General features: G+C 51.0%; 1 protein-coding gene across 3 annotated transcripts in view; it reads right to left on the bottom strand.

Annotated features, from left to right (window-relative positions):
* Positions 1-11,522, bottom strand: part of Ano1 (anoctamin 1) — a 148,977-nt gene that overhangs the window by 4,429 nt on the left and 133,026 nt on the right. For all 3 annotated transcript variants that reach the window (XM_021191183.2, XM_029543971.1, XM_029543960.1), the window contains 3 exons: positions 6,550-6,602; positions 4,773-4,957; positions 389-494 (listed from right to left, as the gene is read on the bottom strand). In XM_021191183.2, the coding sequence (XP_021046842.1) occupies positions 389-494; positions 4,773-4,957; positions 6,550-6,602 (344 nt within the window). The remainder of the gene's footprint in view (positions 1-388; positions 495-4,772; positions 4,958-6,549; positions 6,603-11,522) is intronic.

Raw genomic sequence — 11,522 nt, forward strand, 5'->3', positions numbered from 1 at the left:
TGTGTGTGTGTGTGTGTGTGTGTGTGTGTGTGTGTGCATATGTCTGGAGTCAGCTCATAGTAGGTGCTGCTAGTCAGGGTCTGGAGTTATCTGAGAGCTGCTGCCTCCAGTCTGAACTTGCCCTGGCCTGGCACAGAAACCCAGAGGGAGATGAGCAGGCACAGAGACTGGCTTCTCCTTCCTGCAAGCCTGATCAATGGATCTTACAGCTCTTACCAGGTGACCCTTTCTTTCCCTGTTCTATGACTATGCAGGTTCAGGTGGGTCAGTGTCCTTCTCAGAGTCCCTGATAACATCTCCTGCCACTGTCAGCTCCCCCTTCCCTGTCAGTACTTCCCAAGTGCTGTCCTTCAGAAGAAGAAGACAGATGTCCCCAATACACACATACCTGGAAGACAATGACAAATGCCAGTCGGGCGGCCAGGACAGCCCAGAAGTCTTTGGAGATGTCATATTTGTGTTCTGACCACGGGGGTTCCCGGTAATCTTTATACCTGCAAAGGGTACAATGAGTCATGGGTAGGTCAAGTGGATCTTGGACTCTAGAGAGAAGCTTCAGGGCTGAGACAGCTCTGTGGCTGCCTGCAGTGGTGGACTGCTCTCTGCCTAGAAGTTCTCTCCATGTTGGATGGGGTGGTCAGAGCCCAGGGACTTGACATAAAACAGACACCAGGGACTTTGAGCAATTTTAGAAGTGTTGAGACTCTGGGGACTTTTTGAGACAGGCGAGCTGCTGCAGTGTGTGCTATGAATGGATTTGAGCCTTTAGGGCCAGGGTGGGACGTCCTGATTTAAAGTGATGTTTGGTGTCGAGTTAACAAAGGATGATGCATTTTTTCTTTTACATTTAATTATGTGTGCATGCGTGTCTATGAATGTGCATGAGGTGTTCTCATAGGTTAGGAGGGAGTGGCAGATCACCCTGCAGCTGGTGTTACAGGTGGTTGTTAAGCTGCCAGATGTGGGTTATGGGATCTGAACTCTGGTCCTCTGGAAGAACAGCTAGTGCTCTTAGTCACTCTGCCCCCACAGTTGGTCTTGATTGTCTACTTGACAAGATTTACAGTCACCGTGGAGGGCTGGGGAGATGACTCAGTGATAAAGACACTGTTATCAAACCTGACTGACTACCTGAGTTTAATCCCCAGGATCTACATGGTAGCCAGAGAGAAATGACTCCTGAAAGTTGCCCTCTGCCCTCCATGTGCACCATGGTACATGTGCACCCACCCATCCACCTACCCACCTGCCCACCCAGAAACCAACCAACCAAAAGCAGACAAATGTAGTAGAATGACCATGGACATCTGGGCAGGTGTGAGGATGTTTTCAGAGAGGCTTAACTAAGGTGGGAAGACCCTTACTGAATATGGGCGTGGGACTTGGGGGTCCCATGTGGGCAGAGTCTTCCCATGTGGGTGGAGCCCTCCCATGGGCTGGGGTCCTGGGCTTAAGACAAAGTAAGACAGCAAGGCTTTCTAGCTCTCTGTTTCCTGACTGGCTACAATGCCACCAGCCCAGCCGCCTCACACCCTGCTGCCCTGACTCCCCTCGAGTGGACCTTTCCTTCCCCAAGTTGCTTTCTTGTCAGGTATTCTGTCACAGCATCGAGCGAGATCCATAACTAATGTAATACAATTCCCAGGCCTCTAGAGCAGCCGGGATGTCCCAGGCTGGTCACTATCAGCCGAGGCCGAGGAAGGGAAACACAGGAAGGGGCACCTGGCCCCAGATGCACAGCCTTGCTGCTCAGCTCTTACTGACTTGCTGTGTGCTCCTCAGCACCTGCTTGGCCTCTCCAGGCCTCAGCCTGAGCATTCCCTCACTTGTTTGTGTCACGAGCATCCGTCAGGAGCTACCAAGTCCCGACCCCATCCCAGAGGACGCATAGGTAAGAACACAGCAGATGGGACCTCTTGTTCAGGGAGGGAGCTGGAGAGGAGTCTCTGGGGCCTGTTTGCCATGGAGCTACCAGCTCCCCAGATGGGATTGGCTGGGGACAGCGGCAGGTGCTCAGCAGAGGTTGCACCATCACTCTGACAGGAACAAGCGGCCGGTGCTCCCAGTGTTACCACAAATGTCTGTTCCTCCTTTTCCTTCAAAACCTTGGCTCACTTCTTATGCATCCCTGAAAGCCCTTTCTATAGCTCTTCAGTGACTATCTCCCATCATCCATAGTGACCTCTAGAAGATTCGATTTCTTCTCTTCCTTAGCTTTACTAATCAGCCCCCCTCCTCCGGCCCCCATGGGGAGAAGAGAATGTGCTCTCTCAGGGCGGATGGGGCTGACCTGGGCTATGCTTGCTTTAGCGCAGAAATAAACAGGGACCTGCAGGAATCCCAGGTCCTAGCTACTGCTTCTACTAGGCTCTGGGCCAGCTTGGGCTCCAGCTTTTGGAGGTGGCTGGGGTGGGCGCATCTGGTGTATGTGGGGAGCTCAAGGTGCCTACAGGATTGTGATCCAGGTGTGGGAAGTCTGGTTGGGACTGGAGCTGGGGGACCAGAGCTGGTTTTCATGAGCCCAAATCAGCAGGACTATAGATGGGGCCTTGGCCTTGTGTTCTTGGAGGCCTGCTTCCCCAGTTTGGCCTGGAATCCTCTAGACATGTTCTCCCTGCCTCTTACCCTCTGTACCATTGCGACTCTGCCAGGAGTGTGCAGAAACATGAGCGATTTTCTGTTTTCTCTTAGTGACATCCCCTGAACTCAGCTGTGTCAGATGGTACTGTGGGTGAACGTGCTTTCAGCAATACTGGCTGATTGCCCCCTGCAGTGTGGTTGCCCAATGTGAGGATGGATTTTGAGGTGGTTCCCTGAGCTGTGTCCCTTGACATCACTGAGTGGCAGGTTACCTGCCCCCTCCCCTCCCTGCTTTCTCCCCAGTTCTGAGTTGCCTCCCTAGGAAGCTGTTATTGGTCTCCCCAAGAATGACCAGCTTCGCTGCTGGTGTGCACACAGGGACCCAAGCCAACCCTTGGGTCCACGAACAAAATTCTGTCTCTTCAGGGAGCGAAAGCTACTAATACCAGAGGAAATCCACTCCTTTCCTTGGTTAGCAAGCGGTAGGGGGCTGAGCCTCTTTCTCCAGGCTGAGTACACAGAGGCCCTGGGGCAAATGGCAGGATGTGTGTTTTGTGTGTGTGTGTGTGTGTGTGTGTGTGTGTGTGTGTGTCCTGCAGAGATGCTCGGCAGGGAAGTCGGGGGCCGGGCGCAACATGCTTCTGAGGTGACCTGTGTTTTCAACTTGGAAGTGTCCCCTGGGTTGGAGATTTCCGTCCAGGTCTGTGTGCAGACACAGGGCATTCAGATGTGGAAATCATGCTGCATGGTCTCTTCTCAAATCCTGCCCTCTGAGCTTCTATCTCAGCTTTCCTTCTCTTGAGGGGGGCACTGAAGAAGGACCCAGGGTAGCTGCTGCTCTATCCCCTAACACAAAACACATAGAAATGGTGGTGCTTTTTCTTTCCCTTCTCTTTTTCCTTGTAATAGCCTGATGCCAACTGAATAAATAAGTAAATAAGTTTATTATTTTTAACTTATTTATTCATATATAACAAATATAATATATAATACATTTATAAATATCTAAACTAACTTTCTTTTCTTTCTTCCTTCCTTTCTTCCTTTCTTTCTTTCTTTCTTTCTTTCTTTCTTTCTTTCTTTCTTTCTTTCTTTCTTTCTTTCTTTCTTTCTTTCTTATAGGGTCTCATGAGCCTAGGTGCCTCAAACTCAATATATAGCCTTGAACTCCTGATTCTCCTGCTTCTGTCACCTCAGTACTGGGGTAACAGTGTGAGGTCCTACCTCTTAAAGGTGCCTTTCCTCTGCCACCCGAGGAGATGCTTCCCTGTGGGACTCTTCAGGGATAACCCGTACTCACACCAGAGCATATGATAAGGCACCATGTTGGCTTCTGGGGAATGGATCATGTGTAAAACCAGACCTCCAGGGACAGTGAAAGCTCTCTGTCCCTCCCTGCCGGTCTGCCACATTTTATTTATTTATTATTAAAGGCAGAGCCTCAGCAGGGCAGTGCACTCTTTTAATCCCAGAAGTCTGGCTTTAAGTCCTATAAGTCTGGATTTAGGCTTGGGACATAGAGGCAGGCTGGTCTCTGAATTTGGGGCTACCTGGACTAAAAAGTGAGTTCCAGGCCAGCCAGGGCTACATAGTGAGCTACAAAGTTTGGCTGAAAAGAAGTAAACAAATACACACACACACACCACACACACACACACACACACACACACACACACACACACACACACACACACGTATATGAAATTGTGTACCACATGGATGTCTACTACCCATGGAGGCCAGAAGAGGGTTTCAGATCCCCTGGTGCAGGAGTTATAGATAGTTATGAACCACCTTGTAGTTCTGGGAATCAAACACAGGTCCTCTGCAAGAGCAACAAGTGCTACTAACTGCTAAGCCATCTCTCGTTGTTTGGAGACAAGATCTGATGTAGAACAGGCTGACCCCAATCTCAATATGTAGCTGAGGAGGGCCTTGAACTTCTGATCTTTTGTTTTCACCTCCCAGTATACTACATTTGAGACTTGGTCTCATGTAGTCCAGGTTGGCTTCAAACTCATAGCAATCCCCCTGCCTCAGGCTCTGAGTGTGGGGTTACAGGCGTGTGCTACTTTACAAATTACATATAAATACTTATTGAGTCCTGCCCCCAAAGAAGCCTGGCTCCTCCTTAGCCTTTCCCAGTTTTCTTTGCAAGGGGCTCTCTTCAGAGGGAGACATGAAAGCAGTACCTGCAGATCTGAACCTCATAGCCCAGGTCCAGTGGGTCATTGGGTGCTGTGCCATTCTGGAAGTCGCTGACATTGAAGGAGGAGAGCGTGTGGTTGACAAAGCCGTGCATCGTCCCGTTCTGACTGTACATGTAGAGGTATACCAGGCGAGGGATGAAGTCAGACGTGAAGGAGATCACAAAGGCCTGCCAGGGAAAAGGAGCGAACACGGATCCAGTGTGAGGCAGGGCATGGCAGGGCAGGGGAGCCACGTGAGTGAACGAACAGTCAGGAGGTTCCTGCCCTATTCTGCAGCTTGCAGGAGCCTGACTGTCTAAGGTGATGGACATCCTTGGACCTCAGGGACCACAGGGACCACAGGGACCACAGGGACCACAGGGACCACAGGGACAGTGGGCTGCCTCTCAAAGGCTATGTGGCTCTGGGCGAAGCTCCTAACCTCTCTGTCATCCTTCTGTTCTTGTTCAATTGGTTGACTGTGCCCACTGAGCACAGACCTCACCTCCTGGGCTTGCTAGGGAAACTCAAGAGTCCAAAGAAGGAAGCTGCAAACTTTAAAGTTTCTGCCTACCTATAAGACAGAACTGTCTCTGCAGTGACTTCGTGCGGGGGCCTGAAGCCCAGCAGCCTCTGATGGCTATGCCAACCTTGGCTATGTCACCTGCCCTCTCTGTGCATTAGCTAGCTGTAACAGGGTGCTTGCCAGCCATGCCTCCTCCAGCTGTATGCAGAGTAATGGTTTGGTATGTGGCAAGAATACAGAGGCTTTAGAATATTCTGGGAGCTCCTAGCATTGTTGCAGTTGTCCTCAATAGATGTCTCATGTGTGCCCTGGCTTCACACGGGCTGTACTCTGGGGCATCTTCATTTTGGACCCTACTGTTGCTCTCCCAGGGGGAGGCATAGATATCAAGTTGTATTTCAGGCCTTCTCAGTTCCTTTAACAAAGTCCTCAAGGCCTTCATTGGAGAAGTGGGCAGCTGGCAAGAGGGAAGAACATGGTGGAGTTTGGAGGCTCCTAGGAGTTCAAATATTATTCCTATGCTTGGTGGGGACTGGATTCTAGGTGCTTCTGCATCAGACACCCTGGGCCTGTTACTGTTCTGAGAGCCACCCCTACTTCCTACGTGCATAGGGTCTACATATGGGGGCTCAGTCACTGGGTGGAGAGGTGGGAGGTTATAGAACACTGCTGTGAATGGTGGGGGCCCACTTGTGGTTCCTACGTTTCTGAGCCAGCCTTGGGATTTGCTGCAATTCTATGGAGGCTATGAGGACCACAGTGGCCAAGGGCTATGCCACTCCTGACCTGAGGCCATTACCTTAACTTGGGCAGGCATGGTCATGGGCTGGGAAGAAAACCAGGAGTGTAACACTGGGATTGATGGAGATAAGGGGGCTAGCTTGTCTCTCCCTTCTCAGCTATGTTACAAACGGGGCTTTTTGTTTGTTTGTTTGTTTGTTTGTTTGGAGACAGAGCCTTATGCAGCCTGGACTGGACTTGAACTTTCTATGAGGCTGAGGATGACTTTGGACTTCAGATCCTTCTGTTCCCACCACCCCCTGCCACCCCTAGTGCTGGAAGAACAGGTGTGCTCCACCATGCTGGGTTTATTCAATGCTGGGGATGAAACTCAGGCCTCATGTCTGCCACACAAGCACGCTACCTACTGAGCCACAGCTCTAGTCTCCAAGGGAGGTTTCTAAAGAGAGACATCCCTCCCAACAGCCTGGGTGGTCTCAATGCCCAGCCAGGATCCCCACTCCCATCACTTACATTAATGATGACAGCCAGCTTCCCAACACCTCTGAGGATGTTATACCAGATGCCTAGAGAAGAAGCAGATGGGAGTGCCTGTGGTCAGGTGTATGGTTTGTGGTGCCCAGGCAGTGCCTGGGTGGGCCCAACCCAGATAGAGGGCAGATAGAGGGCCACCCTCAGCAATGCTGGGGAAGGCACAGAAGGAGCCCAGGGACTGCCAGTGCCGTGGCCTGTACTGTGTTGCTATGTCACCTAATGTCTATGAGCAACCTAATGGGTAAATGCCTAACAGGGTGTCTGTTAGACAACCTGGTCCAAACTGACCCTGGCCCTTCCCTGTGAACCTGTCTATAGGTGCTCAGTACAAGGATATCCCTTTCCGACAGCCAGTGACTTGGCTCCAGTGCCAGTGCTGGAGCAGCTGTGGCTAGGGCATCCTGACGGGTGAGGCTGTGATCTAACCTCAGGGGTGATGCGCATCAGTGTTCAGCCAATCACCATGCTTGGATATGGCCTGGCTTCCACTCCTATGATCCCAGATATGCAGAAGGTCTATACCTAGCGTGGTGGGATCTTGCTCCTTGGCTCTTCCTCTAGAGAAGAGAAGGTTCAAGGCCCAGGAAGGAGGCCAGGGACTGGTTGGGGCCATAAGGCTGAGATTCCTACAGGGAGTCCCATGCCCTGCACGACCCAGCCCAGACTTCACTGACGAGGTTGGGTGTGTACCCAGAGGCCCTATCCTGAAGTGCACTCCATTAGGCCAAGAGCATGACCTGTCTATATGTCACTCCCAGTACTGGATCCCAGGTCTGACAGCCCTTCTTGGAAATCACCGGGGTGGATCCATCTCTACCCTTGGGGAAATTATGGCACCCAGGTGTGGTGTATGGCCCAGTGCTACGTAGTGACCTCCCTATCTAGGAGCATCGAGGCATCCTCCAAACCCTGAGTTTTGAGCTTCACACTGGTGGCCAGCAGGTATTCAGCCCTGGGCATCCTAGCAGCCAAAGATACAGCAATGTGCATGTGCTAGGTACAAACTCCTGCCCCAGTCAGAGATGATCCCAGGTTAAAACAGTCTCCCTCACAGTGATGAGACTCCTGTGATGATGGTGGCTCTGTCTAGCTTCCTGCTAGCAGAAGTGTTAGGCAGATAGATGCCGAAAGCTGAAAATCCCATAGGCACGAGGGAGCCAACACTAGGAGGGGGGAGTATCCCTGTTGGGCCATTGCAAATATATTTCAGTCACCGTGGGAGTGCTTCATGCCTGATCTCTTACTCTTCAGGAGCTGAGAGCTGTTCCGTAGACTCAGCGCAGCCTGTGGCCTGCGCCCTCTTGTGTCTCCAGGACCTCACATAGCATTTACCCATGAAGTGTTTGTTGACAGGCTGCAGGAGTGTGCAAAGCCTTTTCAGAAAACAAACAAACAAACAAACAAACAACCCCCTCCAAACAAAAACCAAAACCAGAGGAGAGGATACAAAGAGGCAGGCCTGTTGGCTGAACACTTCTAAAAGCTGGTGGGCTGGTGAGACGGCCCAGCAGGTAAGCACTCCTTTGCCTAGGCTTGATGACTAGAGTTCTATCTCTCCTGAACCACAGTGGGAGACAGTGGGGAAATATGTAAGACATATTTCCTATGGAGATCCTGTGGCTGACAGTGGTGGCTCCTGCAGGTCACCTGACCTCATCTCTTCCCTACATACAGGGAGTCCCTGATGCCACCTCTTGGAGCCACCAGACACTTCTTGCTGCTTTAGCTCTTTGCTTGCTTGCTTGCTTGCTTGCTTGCTTGCTTCCTTCCTTCCTTCCTTCTTTCCTTCCTTCCTTCCTTCCTTCCTTCCTTCCTCCCTCCCTCCCTCCCTCCCTCCCTCCCTTCCTTCCTTCCTTCCTTCCTTCCTTCCTTCCTTCCTTCCTTTGCACACCCCTTCTCTCTTGGTCTCATGTGACCCAGTCTAGCTTTACCATGAGCCTGTGGGCCAAGGATGGTTTTGAACTTCTGATCTTCATGCCTCCACTTTCCAAGTGCTAGGATTACAGGTATGTGCCATCACATCTGAGTTATGTGGTGCTGGGGGTGTGTGTGTCAAACCCAGGCCGATGTACATGGTAGGCAAACACTCTACCTAGGCCAAAGCCCCAGCCAAGCAAAGGTGTCGTTCCGGATGGCCTCCAACTTACTTCATCTGACTCAAAGTCTGCCACTGCTGTGTTTCACAACTGGCAAAACTCACACTGAAGCTTATTTTATTAACTTAATACATAGATCTATTTTTGAGACAGGATCTTACTCTTTTAGCCCAGGTTCTGGCCTGGAACTCATTATGTAGCTTGGGCTGACCTTGAATATGCAACAATCCTCCTGCCTCATCCTCCTGCGTGAGCTTGGATTTACAAGTATGGCTATGCTCCATCTATAGATATGTTTTTATTTGAACATTTGTTTTTAATTTCCCAGGGCGTAAACCAGGAATAGACTTGCTGGGTGACTGATAATTCTGCAATGTACTTTAATCTCAGAACTCCTGTCAGAATGGGAGGGGAAAGGTCCTCCTTCCCCTTCTTCTTATTTGATTGTTTTAGACAGGGTCTCACAGTGTTAGCTTTAGCTGACCTGGAACTCACAGAAATCCACCTGCCTCTGTTTCCTGTTGGAATCAAAAGCATGTGCCAGAACAGCTGGCTAAAGTCTACTTTTACTTTATTTATTATTTTTGGAGACAGGCTCTCATGTAGCTCAGGCTACCTTGAACTTGAGATGGGGAGCCTAGAACGACTTTGAATGTCTGACCCCTTTGCTTCTATCTCTGGAGTGATGGGATTAGGGGTGTGTGCCATTACATGTGCCTCCTTTTCTCCTTTCTCTCCTCCTCTATCACTCCAGAGGACTCTAAACCCCATTTCCAATCCCTTGACAAAGGAGCCTGCTGGGTGGGCCAGGCTCTTCATGAAGAGTGTGGCACCCACTCACCTCAGTGCTGGTACCAGAGGCTAGGGCTTCTACATGCAGCATAGCGCAGGGAGTCATTACTGCCTGAAAACCTGCATTCTGGGGTCCCCTACACACACTGTGTTGGCCCCCAACAGAGAATCCCTCCCAAGAGGCCACGTGATAAAGGCTTCTGTAGTCAGGAGCGCAGCTGCTACTAGCTGGGGTCTGTGGGGGTGCAGGCCACTGGCGCCACTGGGTCTCCTGTCCCCTGGGAACACTGTCCCAAAGACTCTGCACGGATCAGAGGAGGAAGACAAAAGCCCCTTTGAGCAAAAGGTTACTGCACAGGAGGCCACAAACAACCATGTGAAAGGCAGATCACGCCTCCAACCGACTGGGCAGGAACCAGGAAGCAGCCGCTGATCCGTGAGGCCTGGGAAAAAGCAAGGAGCCTGGAGGCAGAAATTCTGAGGGCACACCAGGAGCCCCATGGGGGTGGGGAGGACAGGGAAGCCAGGAGGCCACCCACATACCCTGTTCGGCTTGGTGGATTTCTAGGTTTTTAGGGGTAGCCTGCCTCTGTCCTGGAGCAGAATTCACCAAATAGTGGCACAGACACTGGGAACTCCACCAGGGGCATTTCTGTGAACTCAACAGGGGACAGTGTGGCCATGTGCTTTTTTCTTCCTTTCCGGCTATGGGACAGTAAACTGAAGGGTTTCTAAAAACTACCCAGAGAGCCCAAGTTCCCTTTGGGCCTCCAGCATTCAGTACAGGGTTTGCAAAGTTGTCCCTCTAGTCATTTATGAGCCAAAGGACTCTGGTTTTCTGGGCAGTAGGACTCAGACTCTGCCCAGGCCTCTTTCTTTGTTTCTCCAAGGGCCCAACAGGTGGAAAGTTCCAGGAGAATTTTGCAATAGACAAATCTCTGGGCTTGTCTGAGAGCATGGTTTGGGGTGCCCGTCCTGCTGCTCAGACATGGCCCAGGGCTTGCTTCTATATCTGGAGAATGGCTTTTAAATGTTAAGAATAGAAGGGATATGGCCTTCCACTGAGAACAGTTGTGCCCCAAAGCTGAGGTAAGCCAAGAGCTCCTGAAGGGCTCTTGTAGCTCTGAGGTTACCAGTCTAGCCATACCTGGGTGTAGCTTATGCTATGACCACAATGGGGCAGAGTAAGGGACTCTGGGGGCTGAGAGGGTCAGTTTGTCTAGAGAATTTCAGTGCTTTTAAAGTCTGTGGGCAGAATCCAGACTCACTTGGGTGTCTGTTTCCATTGTCTGAGTTGCCTGGGTAGGAGGTGGCATCAGGAAGCCATAGTGTTCAGGCATAGGATGAGAACCTCGAACATGAACCCTGGCTCTGACCTCCTCCTTATCCGGCACCATGTTTCTAGGCCATTCTCAAGGCTGGGGGTGGGGTGGGGGTGGGAGCAGGGGCAGGGTGTATGTTTCTACAGGCTTATAGCAAAGATGTAAGGCTATAGAACCAAACAGATGAAGTCACCATAGTTGATGTGCTATGACCATGGCAATTCCATCCAGCTCACTGTAAAAGATCACAGAGTGACAGAGAAGCCCAGGCCACCTTCTCTCAGAGGCGGTTGGGAGAATGGAAGATGTGCTTATCCTTGGCAGGGGTTGGTCATGCTGCCAGAAGCCACGGATAGCCCAAAGAGCATCTAGCCTGGCAGAGACACTAACTAAAGCAAGAGAGAGTATGGAGTGGATGGTGCCATCTGAGGGTTCCCACAGCTGTGGCTGGTACTACCCAAGGGTTCCCCATGGGATGACCTGGATGTGCAGGGGACTGGGAAGGGTCTTAGAGAGGCCAATGCCACCCCAAATAGTCTTGCAAACTCATATCTGGGTCACAGAACCTAACCCAAAGATCCCTTATCACTATGGAACTATAATCTATATGGCTTCTGTACTGGCTAGTTTTGTGTCAACTTGACATAAGCTGGAGTTATCACAGAGAAAGGAGCTTCAGTTGGGGAAATGCCTCCACAAGATCCAGCTGTAAGGCATTTTCTCAATTAGTGATCAAGGGGGT

Source organism: Mus pahari, chromosome 1 (assembly GCF_900095145.1).
Source record: "Mus pahari chromosome 1, PAHARI_EIJ_v1.1, whole genome shotgun sequence".
Lineage (NCBI taxonomy): Eukaryota > Metazoa > Chordata > Mammalia > Rodentia > Muridae > Mus > Mus pahari.